Source organism: Rutilus rutilus, assembly GCF_951802725.1.
Source record: "Rutilus rutilus genome assembly, chromosome: 12".
NCBI lineage: Eukaryota > Metazoa > Chordata > Actinopteri > Cypriniformes > Leuciscidae > Rutilus > Rutilus rutilus.
In genome coordinates, this window is record NC_140217.1 from 33,918,363 (window position 1) to 33,944,643 (window position 26,281).

Here is a 26,281-nt window from a genome sequence, read left to right on the forward strand (position 1 = left end):
CTCATTATATAGAAATGTAAGACAAAGAGAAAAACAAGTCCATATAAGGAGAAATGCATAATGTGGCAATATAAGTTCTGAACCGAGAACAACATTTTCCCATCTTTGCCCTGTGGGACTGGGGTGAATGAGTACATTCAGAGCATATTCAGATAACGAAAAACATGTGAGCATGCAGAGAAAAAGAGGGTGAAAAGTCAGGCTGAGAGACTTATTTTACACTTTTACTCCAAATACCAAATTTTTAGCTCTTTAAAATATGTCCCGAAGGCCTGAGGCAATTCACAATATAATCATCTCCCAATGGCCCAGGTTTGAGAAGTAGCAAAGCGATTATCTCCCTATAAAAAAAGCTTTGAATTATATTACCATGTTGGATTGACTGTCATCTCATCTTATCTGGTCAGATAAGTCGCCTTGATGTGAGTTATGGTTTGACCGTGATAATGAATCAGCGGTTGATCTTGATTTGACAAGCTGACGGAAGGCTACTGAAAATGTCTTTGTCAAATTGGGATCCAGGGCTCGAGTTTTCTAAAACCCACAATTTAGACAAGCTGTGCAAAAATGACATTTTAAAGATGCATTGTCTCTGAGGGAGGAAATGATGGAGTGATACTTGGAGAATGTAGGCCACTATCCTGCAGAAAGCAAGTGTGCATATCAAGACCAAGTAGCATTTATATAACAAGTGCCCTTTTCAAAATGAGCACAAATATGAGCACTTCCTGTCCAAATGTTTCAGTAGGCTTAGGCTACAGCATGTGTTAACGTTGCAGATGGTATGTTAGTTACATACTGTATATGGATGGGAATTTTTGTCCATTTTTCATTTTGAGTTCTGAAGGTCTTAAAAACGAGTACTCGAGTACTAGGGGGCGGGGCATGTGTAGGGGGCAGGAAGGGGCGGGGTGTGTCCGCCATGACAATAATGAAAATGCTTTAATTAAAACACTCTGACATGAAAATATGTATCAAAATAAAAAATATGATTAGAAAAATAACTGCTAGATTATCAATAATACTTCACTGTTTTCAAAAAAGGATCATCTAAAAGGAATAGCTGCATGAGGTGATGCTGAAGTGTGAATAAACACCAGTAAACTGAATCCCGTTCTATATTACACATCCTATATGAGATGAATCAGATATTCTAGATACATGTAACATTACAACTTGTATGCGCACAAAAGGACGAAAATGCAAGTGAACTTTAACTGTTACGTGCTAGCCAGAATGTGTTACTCCCATTGTGGATCCACTCTTCCCATAACAATGCACTGAAACACGGACAAAAATTCACCAATATTCTATACAATAGTGTTCTCATTATAATGTTATGGCAGATTGGTGCTGCACATCTTGCACTTAAAGATAGTTCACCCAAAAATAAAATTCTGTCATCATTTACTCACCCTCAAGGTTTTCCGAACCTGTATGAGTTTCTTACTTCTGCTATACACAAAAGAAGATATGTTGAAGAATGTTGGTAACAGTTGATGGGCACCATTGACTTCCATACTATTTTGTTTTCAATACTATGGAAGTCAATGGGTCCTAATCAACTGCCATGATTTTTCACCTTCAATCAACTTGTCTTTTCAAGTTTTGAGGTCTAAAAGTTGAACTTCTGTCTCTAGCTAAGTTTCCATCCACTTGTCAATCGAATTATCTGAAGTTCGGTAAAAAAACTGAACGTGTGTTTCCATCCAACGGCTTTAAAGCGAATAAAAACCTGTGCGTAATGACGTCACATGCTGTTTTGCGATCAAATTGGTATTTCGAATTGATTTGAGACATTTTAAGGTGTTTCTGTTCATTTTCGCACTGGAATCGCACATCATTCAAGCAAACATTTGCGAACAAAGTTTTGCTAGACAAAATGGATCGCGCCATCTACCAACAAATGATCAATATTGCACAAGTTGTAATAGTGCTTATGTGCCAGCTGATAGCGACATATCAAGCTATAATAAGAAAACAACGACGCTATCAACACATTGCTATGATGATGCAGATGCACGTAAATGCCCGACGATATGCGGCAAATAACGTTTCCATCAGCGTTTATCGCATAAGCCGTATATCAATCAAAGATCAAATCCGATGAGACCGAACGTATTTCATTTGAGTCGATATTCATGAAATTCAATCGAATTTTACTGTTTCCATAAGGCATTTTTCATTCGATATCACTTAATTCGGATAAAAACGTGTGGATGGAAACATAGCTACTGTTTCCTTACACTATTTCTAATCACCTTATAGGCATTGATCATTTTTGGACATTTATGGAAAGCTTTGAGTTCTTAAAGTTGCATTATATATTTATAGTACACAGTAAAAATATATTCCTCATCAAATATTGGGCCTCTCTATTGGTTAACACAGTCTGGATGGTACACATCACCCAGAAACAAGGGTGGCTCTGTCGAGTCATTGGCTAATCCAGCTCATCACAGGCGCTGTGCTAAATAGTTGGAGAGGCACAAGAATTTGTATTGTTCCTGCCATAATGGTGATGTAATGGTGGTGGTGTTATGTTGTTGATGCCATTATTGTTCAAGGCTCAGGCTGTAATTTGGCTTAGGCTGTAATACAGGACCATAGCAAAAGCCTTTATGGGGCAGCGAGCTGCAATTTGAGCAGAGTAGAATCAGTAAACCATTGTTGCAAGGCTGGAGGAGTAACATTAAACAAATATTAACTATTTCAGTGCTCTTTCTTTTTAAAAAACATCTCAAATTTGAATCCTTAAATAAAAAACGTTGCTAAAAGTATTGAATGTTTAACTATCATGAACAGATATGAATCAGATTAAGCATATTTATCAAAGTGGTGACATTTACATAATTATGTCAGTAATTACTCACCCTCATGTTGTTCCAACCTCGTAAGACTTTCGCTCATCTTCGGAACACAAATTAAGATATTTTTGATGAAATCTGAGAGCTGGATCACTCCTCCATAGGCTTCTATGGGATGGAAACTTGCAAACCCAGAAAGTGAGTAAAGACATCGTGAAAATAGTCCAAGTGACTACAGTGGCTCAACCATAAGTTTATCAAGCGACGAGAATACTTTTTGTGCGCAAAAAAACAACAAAAATAACGACTTTATTCAACTATTCATTTTCATCTGTCTGGGCCTGAATAAATTCACGTAGTGTAACAACGCAGCGCTCAGATTTCATCAAAAATATCTTAATTTGTGTTCCGAAGATGAACGAAAGCCCCGTAAGGCTTGGAACAACATGAGGGTGAGTAATTACTGAAAGAATTTTCATTTTTGGGTGAACTAAGTTATCCCTTTAAATGAGATGTCAAGTACTGTAGATTATTAAGTATTAGTACATTTAAATTCAAATAAAGCATCTGCAATGTGTCAATGTTTTTATTGGAGCCTAACAAGGTGCTTGCAAATGGAAGTATCATTAATCAGAGACGTTACATGCTAAATATTTAGCATTTCGCCTAGAGGTAGTGATAACAGTGATAACAGGGCTTCTGTGCTTTCAAGTCAAATGCTTTTTAAGTAAACTGGCTTAAAAAAAAAGCCTAATTGATTCTAGCCCTTATTTAATCCTGTATTGATGTCGGTACTGTATTCTGTGACCTCACTTATAGGGCAAGGTTTCATTTGTTAAACTGAATAATTGTTTATTTCTTATCACTAATTTCTGGAGATCTGGTGCTAAGCACGGTTTCTGTGGACAGCGTATTAATGGTGGATTTATTGTTGTCAGCCTAAAGATACTGCTATGGCAAAGAGTGTCCAGTGCACCAGAACTCACAGCCTTGGGCATTTGTCAGCTGTCGATGTAAGATCTTGTTTGGTAGTAAAGCTTAAGGCACACTGACTGCAATTTCACACTCCCAGCTACTTCTTATAAATCTTGCAGAACTGTCGAATATGTGACTTTGGTGCAGTATTTCTTTGTGCTTTAATTAACATGGCATTCTTTTATTTTATAGATGTGGTGTTGCAATTTTAATATTTGTCCATTTATATTAGGGCTGTCGCGGTGAGGGATTTTCCCTTGCAGTAATTTTGAGTGGCTCAATAGGGCTTGGGCGCCGCGTTGCATTCTGGGACGTGGCGGCCATGTTGATGGCCTCACGAATGTAAACATACAGCAGATCGAACGAGGAGAAGCAGAGTTGGGAGAAAGAAAAGAAAGAAAAAAGATGTTAAAATCCCAAAAAGGATGTGGAATTTACCGGGATACGTTAAATAGGGAAGCCAGGGACCGGTATGTGGACACATTTTCCTGTAAAATATCCCGTATTTTAATAACTTACTCTAAAAACATTAACGTTAGCCCTTCCATCGGACCTGTCAGTCTCTGTACTATTGTCCTGTTGCTACCCCCTTGCCCTTCCAGCGAAACAGATGTTTTCAAAGCATCGTTTTGCTTACTTGAAGGCAACCTCAGCGTGATATTGGCCTTTTTTAAGATAACAGCATGGTTGTTGTGAGAGCACGATTTCACACCAATCTGTAAGCAAAGTCACGTTAGACCTAGCTTCACAACTCGCTTAGTTAATGCAGCAGTTTTGTAGTACGAATTTTTGCTGTCAGCAGAGGGATAGCAACAGAAAGATGAATGTTGAAATTTTCATTTTCGGGATATTTTATAGGAAAATACTAAAACGGGAAGACAGCGGGAAAAGAGCTCAAATACGTGAGAAACCCGGAAAAAACGAGAGGGTTGACAGCTACTAACTACACTTTTTTGCCGATTTTGTCCACATACCGGTCGCTGGCTTCCCTATTTAACGTATCCCGGTAAATTCCACATCCTTTTCGGGACTTTAACATCTTTTTTCTTTCTTTTCTTTCTCCCAACTCTGCTTCTCCTCGTTCGACTTGCTGTATGTTTACATTTGCGAGGCCATCAACATGGCTGCCATGCCAAGTAATGACGTCACGACGCCCAAGCCCTATAGCGCGATATGCGGTTTTACCGCATTTATTAATTTATTTTGATTTATTTATATTTATTTGTTGCTATATAAATAAGTGTCACGATGTGGTCAGCATGCACAAAAACGAGTACATTTTCAGTAACCAATAAACCGAAACTAAACAGCGTCTCTGCGCATTGAAAGCCTGTCACTCAGCGCGCAGTTGTTACGGCAACGGACTGTCTTTGAGTGAGTCATTAAACCATTCATTCAACAACACGTTTAAAAGATAGTAATGAAACAAGGTTAATTATTTTTTACTTTGAGCTCCACTTTTCAAGGCTCAGCTGACCAGCAATGCCTCGCATGGGTATAACGCTGAAGCTTCACTTAATAGAGACAAATGGCATTGATTCAGTGCGTGACTCACTGAGTTTTGTTTCCAGCGACCGCGAGTTCCTCGCGCTGTGGATGCTGACCAGCGCTCTCGCTGATGCCATTCATGGTAAATACCCTTTATTTTAAACGTTAAAAGGATGACAGGACAAATATTTAACTTTCCTTTTCACGAAAATGACTTGACCAAAGACAGACGCAGGTAATCGCAAGTGCTCAGTCGATCTCTCTCATTCACTGTCTGTTTAGGCTTAAAGGAGCTGTATGTAAGATTGTGGCCAAAACTGGTACTGCAATCACTTTCAAATTACTGTAGAGCGGTGTATCCCCTCCCCCTCCCCCCTGACTCGAGGTTGCCAGATAGGCTGCAGGATCCAGCACGAACGTTTGTAGCTGCAGCTGTGGTAACTAGAGCTGAGCTGGCAACCCGGATGCCGAAACACTACTGACTTCGTGATTGGTAGATAGGTGGAGGGTGGAGCATCAGGCCAAAACACAACATGACAACATCAACATCAGTTGAGGGCTGCAACTTCACTTTTTAAATGACAATATCCTGGCCGGACTAGTGTTGTCAGTGATATAAGTATTTGAAATTAACATGATTTCTTAATGTCTAGTGACATATCAGGGCCATTTTATGATTAATTGAAATACATTTCTTGCATACAGCTCCTTTAAGTGCAAATCCACGAAGCCTCTGTACAAATCACCATGATAAAACCATGATCACCACGTCTTATTATCATTATTAACTTATTTAACATTCAATACACATGCAATACTAGGTGGTGGTGGCGCAATGGATAAGACACATGCCTTTGGTGTGAGAGACCTGGGTTCGAATCCACTGTGAGACACCATTGTGTCCCTGAGCAAGACACTTAACCCCTAGTTGCTCCAGAGGCGTGCGACCTCTGACATATATAGCAATTGTAAGTCGCTTTGGATAAAAGCGTCAGCTAAATGAATAAATGTAAATGTAAATGCAAAACAAGTTCAAAACAAGAAGGGTATAGCCTTATGAAAAAAGAAAACGCGAATATCGCGGTTGCTGTGGTTACTTGAATTCCTCTGCGGTTGGCTTGTCAGTAGCGCGGTACTACAATATTGCGGTTATCGCGACAGCCCTAATTTATATCCATGAAATAACGTTCACAATCCATTTTACCTCTGTAATTTGACAAATTTACTAATTAAACCCATTTCTTCTATCTTTGAATATTTTTCCAGACATTGACAATGAGAAAAAAAAACATTTCAGGAGGAAATGATTGGATAGTAAAAAGCAAGTGTTACATACCAAAAATGAAGCCTGCTAGTTAGGAGGAGATGCAAACAAATGAAGAGGGATTAGTAAAGACTGCTGAAAGGCAGAGTTGGAGCATGTTATAATTATGCAAAATATATATGAAAATAGGTGTTTATTTTCTTTGGAAGGACATGCACAGATGAATAATGCACAATAAGACCAGTAATGTGCATTTAAGAAGCAAATGTAAGGTCTACTGTGATTTTATGCTTACACCCCACGGTCACTTCCCATTCATTTTTGAAATCAGAATAATATCCTGATGCATGAACATGCATGATACTTGACTGATTATACTTCAAGGATTTTGAAACCTTATTTTATGTAAAACATTTAAAATGTTTACCACTGTTTTTCAGTAAATATAGCATAGCATGACATTTAATGATTTTAATTAGCATTAACCTATATAGCAGGTGTTACATACCAAACTCAACCATGGCCTCATCAATATTCGTCATACAAAGTGCAAAAATTCAAGCCAGCGGGCACACAGTCGGTTTAGTTTGTGGAGAGGGAACAGGGATGATTAAAGATTAAAGATTATGAAGTCCAAGGGGTCAAGGTTTGACTGGTTAGGATAGCTATAACCTCTATTACTGTAACTACACACCGTCTGGATAAAAATACATATTTCTCCATAAACTGCAAAATAAACTGTGTACATATTTTGAGACCCATCTAGCTTACATTTTCTTTTATTTATAGTAAATGTTTTTTAGTGTCCAAATCAGCATTGTCATGGTGTAATGCTCTTGCAGCTCCAAAGTAATTAGTATTGGAATCATGTAAAGCGATGAATTGACAAGGAACCTACATTAAAAAAGTGAATATGGTCCGTTTTGACTTCATAATGACATTAAGAGAGTATAAATAGTGCTTTTATTTAGTATTTAAAGAGAGTAAGGCAGACTGACAGAGACTGTGTAGAAAAGTGAAAAACAGGCAGATCTCAATGAACCTTTGACTGCGAATCCTATTCTGCTCCCTACATTGTAACGAGATTGGCAAAGACAGAGTGGCTCAGCCATGAAGGTTACATCCAACACAAAGAGCTCAGCTTCAGAGAGAGGCAGCAGAAAGACTTTTGTGCGGCTTTGCGTTGCAAGCCATAAGAAGACATTTTAAGCCACTCTCTTTATATCACCCATTGCCTGAAGCTCCATGAAGTAGCGGTGACTTTTTTATGCCTATGCGTTCCCTCACCCATCTGTCTGAGTGCTTGTCATTGATGCACCAATGCATGCCTGACTTTCAGCACCCTGGGCTCCACTCTGGTTTAGAGAGAGGGATTTTCTGGCCCAAAAAAAGCATGAAAGATGGAGGAATGTCACTTAAAGGAGTCATGAACTGCATTTTTTGTTTTATTTAATAATGTTCTCTGAGGTCCACTTATATTGTTATCAAGATTTTTACGTCAAAAAAAACATCCCAATTTAGAAGTTATTTTCTATCCTGTTTTGACCCTCTTTTTCGAACACTCCGTTTTGATAGGCATGTCGTATTCAAGACTTGGAAGTAAACGCCAACTGCTATGATTGGGTAACAGTTTTGCATATTAAAATAATTACTCAGCGCCCCCGCCATACATGTGTGGAATTGTTTTGAAAACTTTCGATGTTGAAAAATGTCTCGTTACATATTGCGTTTTGCGTTTTTTTCCCCATTCCACCGCGTCTTGCGTTTTTCAAAGCAAAAATAGAATTCTGAATAAATTTTCCATTGTTTGTCACGCTGTCGTTCTTATATGCTATTTATAGTTCATCCTATTCGATAAAGTGAAGAAAGTATACATTGTAATTTTATTTGTCGTGTTTTAAATAAAATTAAACGGGTTGTAATGTCTTACTGATGACAAACCAGAAGATGTCACTCACTGGATTACAGCCAAGGGATTAGAAACGATCAAAACGATAACAAAAGAAGCATTCTCTACGTGTTCTACATGCGTGAATTGGTGGGCGGGGCTTAAGAGGCAATGATGTAGAAGTAGGCGTTGATCCTCTTCTGCAGAGGCGGTCTTTCGTCGCACTGTGATGTCATAATGTGACAAAATCCGAAACAAGTCATTTTGGTTTCAATAACAGCTGTTTTTGGACTAACAAGGAAGTTTTGAGTTCTGAAACTTACATGATATTTTTATAGTACAATGACTTCTTATATGTCAAAAGATCAAGGAAAAATGTATTTATCAACGTATACCCACTTTGAAAATAGAAAGAAAAAAAAGAAAGAAAAAGGAAATGCACGACCCCCTCCAAGGCACCTCGAAGACAAAAAAAAACTAAACCTTGCATGATTTTATTTTTGAGCTGTTTTTGACCATGATAATTTTGAACACCCACGCAAATGACATTGATTGCAAGTGTGTTATGATTTGCAGAAAGAACACCATGGTGCCATTAGACAATAGATAATAGCTCTATAGGAATTACACTGTTAAGGACCGTTCTCACCAAGTACTATAACTATAGTGTTTTAACAATCGTTCCAATTATTTGGGAATAGGGAAGTTCACACCACAACTAGGCCTATAACAAAAATCACTGGAATTACTTTTAAAATGATTATTTTTCAGCTTCTAAATGATAAAACATTGATGAACATTGGTGTTGACGCTAATATAGTTATAGTTATCTTTATAGTCATATTAGTCAATTATATTATAATATATAATAATATATATATCAATTCATACCTTTAAGAATGGAATGTAAGATAATTACAACAAGGCAATTTTGGAATTTAAAGAAAAGTGTGGCAGCATTTGCGGCAGTCTCGTGCTGACAGTTTAAGAAATTATGATGTGTTTGAATTACAAGACGTTGTTCAGACTTACGTGTTTTATTAGTTTTATATTATACAACAGTTGCTTATCTTCCAGACAGACTGTCGATCTGTATTAGTGGTAGGGATTTTTTCAGGAACGAAACGAGACTCTTTATGAGTGAGTCCTTGAATCATTCACTCAGTTCAAAAACACTGATTCATTAAGGTGTTTTGTTTACAGATGTGCAAAGGTTTTATACAGGCTTTGTTTGGAACTATTTTCGTTGATGGAACAGTAACATGGAGCAATATTGTGTCTTTAATAGAAGTTACTCAATATAAGCTTTTTATTTATTAAATTGTTGTATAAATCAATGTCTCACTTGTAATCCCATTACCATCTTTTTTGTGTAGTATGAAACTCACTACGGGGAGGTTTCTTTACAAGAGTGTGTTGCAGTGTTACATGTTCTTGACCACATAAGATTATGCATTTAATCTATGAACAAACAGGAGACAATAAAACAATTGACATTGTAAGTTGAGAGGCATGAGTGCACTAGATTTGATCAACACATTTCTTGAAATAGCGCATTAACCCCATCTGCTGCTGGATCAATTTTGTAGCTTGTTCTGCAGTCTGGATTCTCCACCTCATTTGTTGCCCATCTCAGTCACGTCTCAGTATCAGCTACAAATTAAAGCTTGTGGTCGAATCAGCATGCCTGTGATGACCAAGCCCAATGGTCCTCATCTAAATGCTGTTTTTGTCCCTTGACCCCTTGAAGAAAGAAAGAAATGGCTCTCATTTAGAGGGTTTTTAGTGCAAGCATGTCATCAGATCGTTTACATTCGCATTTCCAATCAATCACAACCATTAACCCGAACTTAGAAACAGCATGGTAATGGAGACCTCCGAAATGAATTTGTTCAAGAGGATTTTTTTCAGAGCAAATTGTTTAAATTGCTTGTTTTATTGTAAAATATATGTAATGTGATGTATGTTTCTGTCAATGGTTATCATCTTGCTGTCATCTTGATGTGATTTAGTATTTACCACAGTTTAAAGAAATAGTTCAGCCTAAAATGAAATTTCTGTCATCATTTACTCTCTTTCATGCTGTTTCAAAAACATAAAACTGTAATTATTCCAAACTTTTGACTGAGATTATTAGAAACGAAGAAGAAATATGTTTTTAGTTTGTCATACGAGAAAACACCAACATTTAAGCCATTATTCAAAATCATATCTCAATTTTAAGTGCTTCATGCTCAAGCATTTCAGTATTGTATGACTTCAGAAGATTTATAATATAATGTATAGACTATTTAATGGTCTATTTAAAAAAAAAAAAAAGTTTTATGGTATCACTATGGTATTTTTTTTGGTATTTTTGGAGCTTGATATCTCCTGTCCCTCTTTACTTTCATTGTATTTTTTAATTTTATTTATTAAAGCAGCTAGGATGTGCCAAGAAAGATAGCCATTTAGAAAGAGAGCCATACAGGTTTGGGTGAGAAAATTATGACAAAATGGTTGAGTAAATGATGACAAAAATAGACATTTGTGTGGACCATTCCTTTAAAATAACAACTAAATTATTAGGAATATTGCTCTTTTGTTTGTTAGAAAGATGCCTTTGTTCAAAGCAATACATAGGAGCAGTCTTCTGGGTAAAGGGCATTGCCAAAGGGCACAGTAGTGATAGAGGATCTGCTATTGACAGATCTTGATATAGAAAAAAACCCATATCTGCTCATCTCATCAATGTAGATCCAGCAGATTTTGAGTCTAAAGAGTAGACTGTACTGGCCCGGTCTGGTTTCAGATGAAAGACAATATCCCTCTAACCCAGGTACAGAGAAAACTGAGCTGGTATATGAGAGCAGATTAAGGTGGAGCTGGGGTTGAGGAGGAGGGGCGGAGGGTGACCTGGAGATTGGACTGATTGAAATAGAGATAAGACATGATCTAGGACATGATCTACGTCGGCAAATCCTTAGCTTAAGTTGTTGACGTTACTTTTCAGGAAATAAAGTGGATTCAATCTCAGCAACCCTCGTGATTTCGATCTGGAAAGCTCTTTGGAAATCATGCCTCGGGGTTAGTCCGGATATTCGAGCGGAAAGGTGTTAGCATCTTTTTAGTTTGGGCACGGCTGAATTAATAAACTTCAAAATGTTAGACTTGTCCGCTGCAGCAGCTGCTCGTTCTGCTCTCAAGCCGTTTTCATTCCTGTGCTTCCTCCTAGTAAAGCAGAACTCTTGACATGTTCCCTCTTACGATTGCTCTGCTCACTCTCTAGAATGCTGCATAAATCACACTGCGTCCCATTTACATTCGTCTTTGTTTGCCGGTAGTTCAGAACCGAACGCCCCTCAGTTCACCCTCCCAGACAGCCGGTCTGAACAGGAATCTGAGAGTGGAATGGAGCAAAGAGGAATCCATATATGCACTTCAGAGATTAGATTGATCCATGTTTTCTTCTCTTATTTTTCAAGTTTATATTGCTACCAGTGTATTGAGGTTTTACCTATTTGTTTGTTTGTTTTTGACCTCTCCAAGAATTGGACCAAAGTGTTTTTAGCTAGTAAAGTCTGGGGACATATTGCATAAAGAAAATCTAACATACCCTTAAGAGTTTTTGCAGTGTGGCGTTTTGACAAATGAGCACTTTCCCCCCAAAGTCTCATTAGTATAATGTACTGATTGAATCTCATTATATTTAAATGTAAATAAATGTTTCAAATATTTCTTTTATAAAACATTTAAAATAAATGTACCATTTTTACCTTTTATTTTATTGTACTGTCAGAGTTCAAGAAAACTCAATGGCCTTTAAAAGTATGCATCATTTTCTTTATGAAAATATGTTTTTCCGTTTTGGGGTGAAATATTGTCATTAAATTGACCTAAATGGAAACCAAATCTTTAGATAAAAAAATGAAGTATTTTGAGCTCTGAATGCATACAAATTAAACACAATGAGGCGTTACTTCATTAAAACCATAAATTAGGACTATTTAAAAAAAAAAAAGACAGTTCTGCTTGGGGATTCTGGGACTTTACAGTAGACCCCATTGATTTTTTTTCTCCTTTTTCAGCAACTTTTGCAGTGTCAGAAGCTTAATATTCCTTTCCTAGACACAATATGTGCTTGGTCCCGATTCCATGGTGATCCCTTTGGGACTTCCACTGAGACGTAAAGACAGAACAACCCCCCACCCCCACACCCACACACTCCCAAAGTGAGGCATGTGACGATTCAACAGATGTATTAAACTGTGCCAAGTGTGAAAGTAAGTGTTATTTGGCCTGGCACTGATATAGAAAATAGCTCCACAACTTACATTGTAGAGTACTGAATCAGGACTATTAATGACACTTAACTTGATGATATTTTTACCAGACAATATCACATTCTCATAATATACTGGGATTTTACCAACTAGAAGAGAACAATTTGGAGTGATTGTACTGTAAATACAGTTACATAGTATATCATTTTTTTAAAGATATTTTTGCCTTCAAAGCTAAAAGTGTGATTTCTGCACCACAAGTGTCACCAGAAATGTGTCTTTATAATCTTTAATCAAAATGTAATAACTTGCTCCACTAAACCCTCTTATTTTTTTCAGCCAACTGTCGTACTGTATATGTAGAGACCGCTTTTCACAATCCAATCAACTCCTGATGGGTAAATTTAAGGGTATTTTTGTTGCTTATCCTGTTTCACTTGGCGATATGTCATATTACAAAAGTTAAATAGGCGGTGAACATCATTTCAGAATGAACACCGCCAAGTATCAAGTGCCCCAAAAAAAATGGAATTAAAAAATGGAAACGTTATTAGCTTAGTAACTACTAGAACTTTACTAGAGTGGAGGATCTTTGAATCAAACTAAGCACACCATTTTTTTGTGTTCCTTGCAGAGTGAAGAACGAGAAACCACAGAGAGGACTCCATACATTCCTGATTGGATGTGAGTTGACTTTGACCGTACCAAAGTGAAGATGAAGTTGCTATGGAAACTGCTGGTTCTGCAGTCATTCCTGGGGTGCCTTACAGGTAAAAGTATCTTATTAAGAACTTTTGATGCATGCATGGCAGCTCTTCTTTGTGAACTCTGTTTTCATATTCCTGTGTATATAGGGCAGGGGACTGTCTGAAAAGACGTCACGGAAATTGCTACCAACTCATATGCAATTTACATTTGCCGATAATAGGCCTGATCTTTAAAAAAGAGCAAGTTACAAAGAAAATAGCTGTGTAGTTTAGTTAATAGGGGCCTTATTTATAAAGCGTGCGTACGCACAGATTTGATCTTAGATCACGCTAAGATCCACGCCAACACTCATATTTATTAAAACAGTCTTTGACATCACGTCAGGGTCTGAGCAGACATACACACTTTTCCTTGTGGCAGAAAGTCATAGTACTGCAGTTATTTGGAAATCGAAGCACTTCTTGCCGCTCACCATTTTCAAGTAAAGGATTTGGACGTTGACTGGTACTCTTTTATATGTTAATGACATTTATTAGGCAACGTTTACAAAGCGGAGATAGGAAACCATTCAGCTGTGCACAGTTTCAAGATCACTTGCGATTTATAACTTTCACTTCTGGAAGAGAGGCGGTTCGTTCTCTAAATCTCACACCTACGCACTTTTGAAAAATGATCGTAAGATCAAATGTTTTTATTTATATGTTTTTACTCATTTTATAAATGAGGCCCTAGGAGAGGCATTGTTACAGTCAATAACAGGATATGGCGGATAGATCCGAGAGGAAGGGCTCTCGGCTGTTTGCTTGATAGTTCGGAATATAAATTAGGTGATCGGCTTGCAAGATAGGATACTAAGATGAAAAATATTCATTTGAATCTACTGATAGCTAAGAATGTGATATTTAATCAAGAAGAGGAAGAAATCCTAATCTTTATTATTTGGCAGACTGATATAATTTATAGCAGTCTGAAATTAAATTCTTTGGGACGCTACTGACCCAGAGGTGCTTTGTACTGAAGAATTGAAAATGACTTGTTACAAAAAGCCAATTATTGAGTGTTACTTTGTGAATAACAGAGCTAAAGAAGTGTGATAGTGAGCTCTTGTCTTCATTACAGTGATTCATTAAGGCTGATTTCACTGATTGATTTATTGATTGATTGATAGCCTTTCATGTGCTTTACTATGTTAAGTTTTACAGTTTCTTAAGTCGTAGTTTTTCTTTTAATGAAAATATATTTTAAAATACGATCCATTTTGCATTAGCATTTTGTGAGGTGGATGATTTGAGGGAAATACTAGGGATATTGTTCCCTAAAGACTTTTTAGTCAACAACTAGTTAAACATCTATAAAGTTCATACCGTGCAACGCCATTGGAATCAATGATCCTTCCCACTCAAAGTCTTAAAAGAGAAAATTAGAGCTCTTGGGGAAGTACAACTCACCTCCCTCATCTATCTCTAAAGTCTTTGTTGTTAATTAATGTACAAGGAGGGGAAATGGCGATATGCATGTATTCAAAACTCATATCGTGAATTTATTTCATATTTCATTAAGGAACAATTAAGGTGGCTATTATCTCTAATCATACTTTCTTTACCTGAGGGCTCTTGTACATCAATCATAATCTGATTACGCAGTTCCATTTCTCATACTTAGAACTGTCTGTGTGAAATGAACACTATTTACCTTCTTTGAAGCATTTAATAAAATAGTACTTTGTGAGATGATGTAGTGCTAATCATTTACCATAGTTTGCATTTAGGGAATATAAAAGGAAAGATCCACAGATGCCACAAATGATCAATAATGTATATTTGAGCTGTTTCTCTTTCCCTTTAGTTTTGGTATTGCAAATGTGGCAGCCAAATTCCAGCACAAAATATTTTATTTTTATTTTTTATTTTATTAAACCTGTTCAGTACTGTTCGAAAAGTATAAAGATGCTCATGAAGTTGATTGAGAGAATGTACTCAAAAGAGTGGTGACTTTGAAAAAGCAAAAATATAAAACAATTATGATCGGATTCGCATATTATTCTAATACATGGAAAAGGGTGAAACAGAGGGAGTTTGTCTTGTAAATCAGTAGCGTATATGCATATGTTTGACAGCATAGAATATGCAGTTGCAAGTAACTTTTCAACTGCTGAAAGGAGGAGAATAAATTCCAAGAAAATTCTCTGAACTTCACCTTTAATGTTGTCAAAGTGTATTTGAAGACAGAAGTTCCCATTCAAAGGGAAATTTACTCACCTCATGTCTTTTCAAACCGCACTTCCTTTCTTCCACACCGGCCGCTATTTTACATGCAATTACAATGAATGTAAATGACATGAGGTTGGGTAAATAGTGACTGAGTCTTTGACAGAATTGTTCCTTTAATCTGTTCACTTACATTATCTCCCAACACATGCCTGAATCGGAAAAGACACTGTGTTTGGCGGTACTTGACTTTCTTGCACTGAGGGATCTTTGTTCTTCCCTTGTATTTTCAGTTAGTGGTAGGTGGCACTGGTTGTTGTAGTGTTGCACTCCCTTTTAACGCCGAACTGACAGGAAAGGTCGTGCAACCTGCCGAACAGCATAGACGAGGAAGGTTTGCCCCTGAAAAGACGAGGCTTGGCAGGGCGACTGCTCAGAATGCTGAGAGGGACTGCAATGATCTCCATCCCCTGCTAGGCATCTTCCTTTGTTCTCTCACAGCAGTGCGTAGTGACAGGGGCGAGCTGTCTGCTACACACACACATACACACACACACACGTCACTCCACCCTGATCGCCCACCCAGTTAGCATGTGATTACCTTACCGTCACACACACTTCAACCAAACCCACGCTGCATTCTAATTCCCTGTCTGTTTCTCTTGTTCTCATTGACTCAGGCCAGGTTTATTAGTTTAGATTTGAGTTTCTTCAACATACTTTCATGATTCAAAGAACACTTCAAGCAACATGATTTCCCTTTTTGTAAAATTCATTTTCTCATGCATTCATCTACTTCGTTACAAACCTGTATGATGACTTTCTTTTTTTGTCCAAACAATGAAGGTCAAATAGGGACCAATGTTCTTTAAGAGCAATCTTAAAATATCTTCTTTTGTGTTCTGCAGAGTAAAGAAAGTCATACAGGTTTATAATGACATGAGTAAATAATGACAGAAATGTAATGCATTTTAGTACACTCAAAAATGTTTTTTGCCTCTTGTTTAGTTTAATTAATTCAAATTGAGTTAAAGTAACACGATTTTTAAAGTCACAACTTAATTTCATTGTGTTCAGTTGACCTTATACATTTAAAAAGGAAGTATTTGGGCTACATGAATAATTTTTGTTGACAAAACCCCATCATGTTGTTTGTTCCCAACACTTAAATATAAAATATAAATAAAAAGGATTTCTAGCCTACGAAAGCGATCTGATTTCCGTACAAAAATGTAGCGCAATAACAAAAATATGTAGCTAACAATAGAAATCCAGCTAAATTGTGATGAACTAAACTGGTTTAATGAAATTGAGTTATTCAATTAAATTAAGCAAGGGTAATGTATTCATTTTTTTGAGTGCATAATGGTAATTTTATTTCAGGGTATCGGTATACTTCTGTTTATGTTTGCCTGCAATTCAATGGAAGAATTGGCTACACATTTCTTTTATTAATTGGAACTTTTTTTTATTGGAAAAAATCTGATTAAGAAATTCTAAATCTAGCATCAGAGCAAAACCATGATGCAACACTTGAGTTAAAGGACAGGTTCGGTATTTTACACTTAAAGCCCTGTTTACAGATCGTTTCTGATGAAATAGAACGGTTAAGATTAAAATTTGGACACATGCTCCTGTCCCGAGAATTTTAGATTTCTTCCGCTTTCCCCAAAACCTCGAGAATGGGTGTATAGGTGCACTGGAACAATCCTTCATAAAACGCATTAAACTTTCGTTTACAAAGACGTGAAACTCACCGAGTGGTCAGGGGTGTTCACTGATATGCTCACACAATAATCGCTGCAAAAGATGCTTTCCAACAGGTTTTATCGTAGTTTTTGTCCAACTCCATTGACTTGTATTGAACGTGCTGTGTGAGGTACGGTATTACTCCGCCGCTTCTTCTTCTGCTTCTTCTGTGTATTCAATGAAATGCCAGCGGTTTGCTTGCAATTGGCAAAGGTGCATTATCGCCACCAACTGGGCTGGAGTGTCTATTATTCAAGCTCTCAACGGAAGAATCTACGGGTGTGAGACGTTTGGAAAAATAGATCCACAGTTTTACAACGAATGGTAAAACACCTGTTGGAAAGCATCTTTTGCAGCGATTTTTGTGTGAGCATATCAGTGAACACCCCTGACCACTCGGTGAGTTTCACGTCTTTGTAAACGAAAGTTTAATGCGTTTTATGAATGATTGTTCCAGTGCACCTATACACCCATTCTAGAGGTTTTGGGGAAAGCGAAAGAAACCTAAAATTCTCGGGACAGCAGCATGTGTCCAAATTTTAATCTTAACCGTTCTATTTCATCAGAAACGATCTGTAAACAGGGCTTTAAGTGTAAAATACCGAACTTGTCCTTTAAAAAAAAACAAAAAAGCTCAAAAGAATAAACCTAATATAAAATGAATTCCCTCTACTCTGTATTCCCACATTACTTTTTTCATCACTCATCAGTATAAACGGTATAGCAAAACCTTCAGAGTTTGACACATTTATACTATCATCCTGCACGGCCTTAATTCTCCTATTCTGTGCCATTTGATTTATCCACCTGAGACACCATCTGAAAAGAAAGAAAGTGACATTGTTGCATTCCACTGAGGTAAATCAAAACAAAAAATGATGCAATGAAAGGAAATTTGAGAAAGCATAGGTGAATGTAGCTAAATCGTAATTTGTTTTAACATTTGAACTGGTGAGTGAACTTAGCAGGCCTGAGATGTTTGTTTCAAGCTGTCAGTGCCTAAGTTGAAGCGTGTGTGTGTGGAAGTTTAATGCTTGAGACTTATAAACAAACCACTTGACATTTTCCCTTACCAGCTGAGCTGTTTCATTTGCCCACCTTTTTCATCTTTGATTACAAATTTCTTCCAGTCAGTGAAGTGTTCTTTACCATCAGCTGCTAAGAAGTATTTTTGCAAGCAAAAAGGATTCAATTCCACATAGCCATTTTATGTTTCAATTCAGAAAGTATATTTCGTACTTAAAACTGAATTTAAATGATTGAAAAAATTTTTTTAAAGGATAGTTCACCGAAAAATGAATGTTCTGTCATAATTTACTCACCCTCATGTCATTCCAAACCTGTACGGCTTGTTTTGTTTTTCTAAGGTGCACAAAAGAAGAATTTACTTTATTATACTGTCAAAACAGAAGGGGACTGGGGCTATCAAACTCTTAAATTGACAAAAAGAAATGCACCACAAAAGAAGTTCAACTTTACACTTACATTCAAATTCTTCTGAAACTTTGTGAGAAGCACATTCAAATTAAAGTTGTTTTTCCACTGGAAACTTGCCCTCTGCATCTTTTAAATGTCATTCACTCATTCACGCCTATTCAAACTCATTGGTACAATGAGACAACAAAAATAAGCCTGAATATTCTTTTAATTTACTGTGAGGCTATCATAAAATCCTCTCCCTCTATTTCTGTGTCGTGTAACTCGTGTTTGACAGACTGTCATTAGATGTTTGCTTCAATTGTAGGCATAAAAATACTAGAGGAACATCTTCTTTTCTGATTAATTTGGGGCTTAGATCGTTTCAATATAGCAATCAGCTCAGACACAGTCTTTGTTTCTATGCTTTTATTTTGTATGTCTGGTTTATATAGACCACTCACAGGTGAAAAGCCAGACAGCGGGACCCAGAAACCCGTCATTTGGTGACCAAGTTATTCATGGCTTGTAAAGGCGAGGCCCAGTGGGGATTCTGTAAACAGCATTTTCACAAAACAATTTTTGCCTTCCGTGAGGTGTTATGATCTAAGAAGCACTGTCTCCCCGACCCACCGCTGGCACGGCGCATACAAATGCTAATAGAACACCAAATGACTCGCCTCCACGACTCTCTATATTGAAAAACTATGCAATCACATTGTGTGATCTTTTTCTTCAAAGCTGTTGTGTGCGGTTGTAGAGCGTGCGTATAGCCTATCTCGAGTGTTTGTCTTTCTACAAGCAAGAAAAAGTGTAGTCATTGAGCCCTGTATCGTATGTTATCACATTTCACTCAACATATTCCACACGCCTCTGTGCTTGTGAATATGATTTGGAAATATGAATCTTAATTGGTTTGCGTGTGTGTGGATGGGTATGAGTGTGTCCGGGAGTGTGCGTGCGTGCGCTACCTGACTCTATTCCAGGTGGAATAGATGTTTGGTTTTCATGTGTGGTGAGGATTTGTAGCTTATCCGTTGTCCTCATTAGTATCATAGACAATGGCACTCCTATTATATTACATAGTACAGACCAGAATTCCAATTTTCTGCTCAAATCTAATTTATTTATTTTTTTGTGGACATGACCTTTCAAATGTGGCCCATATCAGACACCGGTCTGAACAGGCAACAATGTGACCAGCATGCACAAAGCGTGTTGTTCATCATAACATCATAACATCATCCACAAATTCCATATAATCATTTAATATTTTGTATCATGTAATGTTTTGTTTCAGGGTGATTCAACAATTATGATGTTACGGTTAAAGTCAAACCTTACTACGCACACCGAAGTCACATTGCAAAAAATCCGATACATCATTGTTTTGAACGTGGTCCAAATTGGATTAAAAAATTGTATTTTGTCATATATGTGGGGGTAAAAATCAGATTTGGTCTACATTTAGCTATGGTCTAAACATAGCCTTTTTTGAACATTGTCTAACATTTGTGATTGTGAATCACGTTTTGATGAATTGAGTTCACATGGAATGATGAAACTATTAGTAACCACTGTACTGACATCAGTCATTTGTTCTAGTGACTTTGTCTGTGACACTTTAGGTTTTTATGCATCGGAGGTTTGATTGCCCATGCCCAGATTAGTGGGTTGAGTCCACATGATTGAATAAGCTGTATTGATCTTCAAAGATAGACAATGAGAGTTGTGTGAGAAGAACTAATAAATCCTGTTTCAATTTGATGTGAGAGTAATTTGAGGTGCCATAGCTTTGTCCAGCGGGACAGAAACCATAGGCTGCCTACATGTTGGTTGGTTGGTTGGTTGGTTAGAGATCTGGTTTGCTTTCATGTGATTTATTGATTTAGTTTGTTCCTGTGCTATTTTCAAAATAGTGTAGCTTTCTTTTCAAGTTACTTTTTCTAGCTGGGTAGCGCGACAAACATTACATTTCTCTTTTTATGTCTCATTGTTTGTGCGTTAACTGAGGCAAAAATCAAAAATACAATGTCTTGTAGCGTCAGATTCAGTTTAGTGAATTCGATCATTTAGGCGGTTTATATAAATCAGTTAGTTGAAAATGATTGAATCAATTAATCACAGAAGTTCCTGGGTTGCATCTTACTTTATTTTCTAAAATATTTGATAATAAAATAGTTAAATCATAGTTTTTGATTTTAACTAGATAAATGCTGTTATATGATTTTTTAATTATAATTTAATTAATATAATTTATTGTCTTAGCTAACTTGTAGTTTGAGGTGTTTTTTCTTCTTTTTTTATACAGTCTTACATCTTCTGCAATAATTAACTATAATTAAAATAACTAATTCACTGAAGTTCCTGGGTTGGGTTTCCATAATTGTGTTGCATAAATGAGTTAAATTACTGTTTTTAAACCACACTGCTCAAAAAAAATAAGGTAACACTTAAATCACACATTTGATCTCAATAAATGAAATATTCAATTTGAAAATCTTTATGTATGCATTCTATAATTTGTTAAGAACAAAATTATGTGACTACAGTCAATGGAAACCAAAATGATCAACACACTGAGGGCTAGATTCAAAATCATATACTAAAAACCAATGTAAAAAACTGAAGTTACAGGCTGATCCAACTTGCATGAAGTTCATCACAGCAGCTCATAATGCAAGTCAGTAGTGTGTGTGGTCCCCACGTGCCTCTATGCACTCGCGGCAACATCTGGGCATGCTCCTGATGAGATGGCGGATGGAGTCCTGCGGGATCTCCTCGCAGACCTGGATCAGGGCATCAGCGAGCTCCTGGACAGTCTTTGGTGCTGCTTTGGATGCTCCGATACATAATGTCCCAGAGGTTTTCAATTGGATTCAGATCTGGGGAACATGAGGGCCAGTCAATGGCATCAATGCCTTCGCCATCTAAAAACTGTCTACACACTCTAGCCACATGAGGCCGGGCATTATCTGGCACCAGGGGGAACCCAGGGCCCACTGCACCAGCATAAGATCTGACAATGGCTCTGAGGATTTCATCCTGGTACCTAACAGCAGCTAGCACATGGAGCTCTGTGCGACCCTCCAAGGATATTCCTCCCCAGACCATTACTGACCCATCGCCAAACCGGTCATGCTAGATGATGTTGCACGCAGCATACCATTCCCCACGGCATCTCCAGACTCTTTCACGTCTGTCACATGTGCTCAGTGTAAACCTGCTCTCATCCGTGAAGAGAATGGGGCGCCAATGGCGGACTTAACAATTCTGGTGCTCTCTGGCAAATGCCAATCGAGCTGCTCGGTGCTGAGCTGTGAGCACAGGTCCCGCTAGAGGACGCACTCATGCCACCCTCATGAAGTCTGTTTCTGACAGTTTGGTCACCAGTAGCCTGCTGGAGGTCATTTTGTACGTTTCTGGCAGTGCTCCTCCTGTTCCTCCTCGCACAAAGGAGCAGATACCGGTCCTGCTGCTGGGTTGTTGCACTTCTACATCCCTGTCCCCTTGTCTCCCTGTATCTCCTCCATGCTCTTGAAACAGTGCTGGGAGACACACCAAACCTCCTTCCGACCTCACGTATGGATGTCCCATCCTGGAGGAGCAGGACTGCCCTAACAAAACACAAAACTAAAGACAAATCAGTCAGAAAGAATAAGGACAGAACAATTATCTATGGCCACCACCTGCAAAATCATTCCCTTTTTGGGGGTTGTCTTGCTGTTGCCTCTTCAGTACACCTGTTGTCACTTTCATTTAACACCAAAGAAAAAAATGGAAAAAAAAGATTCACAATTTACTTATGCTTCCTAATTAAACAGATTGATATCCCTGAAGTTTAATTGACTTGGTGTTATACCGTGATGATTAAGTGTTCCCTTAATTTATTTGTGCAGTGTAGATATGTTCTGATTGTAAATATGTGTATGTGTCTGTGTGTGTGTGTGTGTGTGTATATACATACAATATATACAGACTGCTAAATAAATATATATTCCTTTAAATAGCTTTAGTGTACCTAGCTACTTATTTTAATTTGTCCTGAATTTAAGGTTATTTTTCATCAGTAACTTCATCTACAAATAATTTTGCACGTTGGAAGTGGGCAGCAATTGGACTGTCCACTCACCAAAATGATTAGACAGAGAAAGAGTGAAATAGTGATAATGATAGAGAAAGAAAGGAGAGGGTGAACCAAATCAAAGGTGTCAGCATGGCATGAGAATTCTATGCAAATCAATCCCAACATTTGGCCCCATGCAAATCCCTTGTCACCCCTGAAACAAATTGAAGTCATCAAACAGGCTCCTGTGCCAAGCTCCTCTGTACTGAAAATATGCTTGTCACTCATCCAAAAATCCCAGCTCATGTTTTTTATGTTTCCTGTGATTTCTTATTGTGGCTCTTTGTCATATTTTGAAGGCAAGTTTACACAGCTGTCTGTTGTGAGAGATTCGGATGTGGGATCTGTGTGGTTGTGTTTGCTGATTTGCTTTACGTATTTGTTGCTGTTTCTTTGAGCCTCTGGCTGGGAGACACTGCTTTCATGCAGATCAGAGGGCCACTTTCTCCAGACATGTTTCTGTGTCTCATGGGAGGGCCAATAGACTTTGCCTCGGGCAAGTGTTGCTCGCAGGCAGGGACCTGGAACTTCGAAAAGATATCCCGACAGAGGAGAAGAAGGGGTTGCAGATTAAAAAGAGGGCAAAGAAGAGCACTTTGTCATCCACTTGGAAGATGGGATGTTTGTTCTTTCTGGTATCCCAGTCTTAGAAACACTTTGAAAGAGGAGATGTGTACTTCGCCAGAGCCAGTGCAGTAGACTAAGAAAACTTCATGAAGAAAAGGACAGCACTGGAAAAGTTAAGTTACAGTAGTACTGAGTTCAGATCCAACCAAACATGTTTGCAGAAAAGAGCGATAATAGTAATGTGCCTATTTTTGCATTATTTGTGACATTATTTTCTATTTCACAAGTTCACCTACCCATCCAGTCTTAATAGTTAATGGTAAATTAACTTGGCTGTCCTTGAAGGAGGCTCAATCCTGAGGCTTAGCTTGAGCTCCGAGCTCAACCCCCCCGCCCCCCATATCGGTACTATGTAGAGGGAGAATGAGAGTAAAAGAGGAGGAGATGGGGAGGAACAGCGAAATGACTGCTGCATATATACACTCATATTGATGATTGACAGGATTGAATGATTAGGCTCCTCCCGAACCTACGTTTGGAACTTCATTACAATTACATTTTCATCACCATATTATATACAATAATTGAATTTTTTACTTCTTATATTCTTATAATTGTGGTCAAAAGTGGTAATTTTCCTTAATAGTCCAAAATACTGACTTAATTTTAATTTCTTAAAGCAAAATATAGGTAAATGTCCAACGCATTCTCATCCTAGGGCGTCATATACTGACACTTTTGACATTTCGTCTACATCCAACGCACATGGCAGCCTTTAGCGTCAATATGACACGCACAGAGCTTTGTTCGGTTATGGGTAGGTTTAGGTCTGGGGTAGGGTTAGGGTTAGACCGCTAGGAGGCGCCTTCTGGCCCATATCTACAGTATCTACGTCTCATATTGACGCTAAAGGGTGCCATGTGCGTTGGATGTAGACGAAATGTCAAAAGCGTCAGTATATGACGCCTTGGGATGAGATCGGGCTGAAATGTCATGTTTGTCAAAATCGTGTTTAGTTTTATTGTCTTTTTTAGGTTTTTATTTCGACTTGCTTTATTTCAACTGATTGTTTTCAGTTAATTGCCAAGGAAACATTTCTAATTTTGTGGTACTTTTTCATCCTTTTTGGAGCTTGAAAGCCACTGGTCAACATCTACTTTCATGCTGGCGAGCAGTTTGCTAAATCACGTGTGTGTGTGTGTTCTGTAATACAATGCTGAGCATTTACAGTTACGATTATTGAAAAGTTTAAAGTAAAATCATTCACCGAATGAATTCTGAATGGTCACCTTTCCTGGATAAGCAATATGCATTTATTCAAAGCAGCATAAAACATCTGCCATGATTATTTCCATTCTTTCCACATCTCAATATTTAATATAAATCATATCCACATGTGGCCAAAGTACTCATATCTATATCTTTCTCTTTCCATTATCATTTATCAACCCAAAGATGGATATTCCCCTTTCTCCCCGGACTAGCTCCATCTCACAGAACCCCATTCACTCTAATGGCTCCCGCAGAGCATGAACAATGTGGGCAGCGTTTCCGTCGTTCCCTGACCTTGAACCAATTTATATAGCTTTCTGTCGCTCTCTTCCCACAAATGCATGATCAGATGTGTTGGGGGCTTCATCGAGCATGGAGGAATACATTTTCTTGTAAGTTCACCAGGGCACGCCGTGTGGCGTCTGCCACATTTGGATTTACAGATATAGTAGCTCTGTTCTTAAAAAGAGTGGACCGTATCTCTAAGTTTAGCTTTTATCAAACCCAAGGGAGAACATGCCCACAATTGGCTTCAAGTCTGAGTTCTAAACAGACTTATCTGCCCGTATCTATAAGAGCTGAGCGTGGAAAAGCTGCTCTGCCCGTGGCTTATGGAGTGCAAAAATTAATGCAATAGATTTTGGATTTTCTAAAGAAGGTTTTGCTTTGTCTGCTTGTTGTAATTTATTCTCTATTCACATTGGGGTTTGTGGTGAGATCTGTAAATTCACATGGTCACCTGGTCACAGAGATTGTGGTTTGTGCATTTGGTTCGTTCGGAATGGGTTTTTAAAAGTCTAAAGCTTGTAATCTTTAATGGCTTTCCTTTGAAAGACATACTGAAATCTCTAGCAACGTGTGTGTTTTCAATAAAACGTATTCAATGTTTTCTGAAAGTCTTTAGTTATAAAGCTAAAGTAACTACAGTAAGTAGCCATTTCTCTTCAGTGTCTTCGTTTTTTTAACCAACATAATACATTTCTTTCATCTTTATGTATAAGAATCTTCAAATCCACAATCAGACGAGAGAGAGAGCGAGAAAAGTTAACAGGAGTTTTTGACTTGGTGCTCAATTGATTGATTCCGGCCCTTTGCCAAGCCGGATTCCAAGACGTGGCATATGAGGTCACTCTCACACACACTGTGTTAGAACTGTAAAGGTAATGGTATTGTATGTTGTCATGGTGACAGACACTGCTTTGAATTGAATATAAAAGTGTCACATTCTACATTATGCAAGCAGCATTACAGTTTGAAATTCTTGAAATGTCTGACACTTGTCACTTAATGGCGGCACAATGGACATTTGAATAGAGAATTTCAGACTTCAGTAAATGAGTTCTAATGGCTAAATAGAAATAGTTTTGAATGTTAAAATATGCATGCATTTTGATGTATTTAATATTTGAAACTATTTCTATTTAGCCATTGGATCTGGTTCACTTTGATTGAGTGAGCCACATTCAAGGCCATTATAAAAAAGTCAACCTGTTGTACCTGCATGGGAAGTCTTGAACAGTTAAAGCAACACTAAAGAACTTTTTTTACCTTA

At 37.7% G+C, this 26,281-nt stretch overlaps 1 protein-coding gene across 4 annotated transcripts in view; it reads left to right on the top strand.

Annotated features, from left to right (window-relative positions):
• Positions 1 to 26,281, top strand: part of cntn4 (contactin 4) — a 158,689-nt gene that overhangs the window by 6,596 nt on the left and 125,812 nt on the right. For all 4 annotated transcript variants that reach the window (XM_084424928.1, XM_084424927.1, XM_084424926.1 and 1 more), the window contains exon 2: positions 13,319 to 13,454. In XM_084424928.1, coding sequence (XP_084281054.1) covers positions 13,400 to 13,454 — 55 coding nt within the window. In that variant the 5' untranslated portion in view covers positions 13,319 to 13,399. The remainder of the gene's footprint in view (positions 1 to 13,318; positions 13,455 to 26,281) is intronic.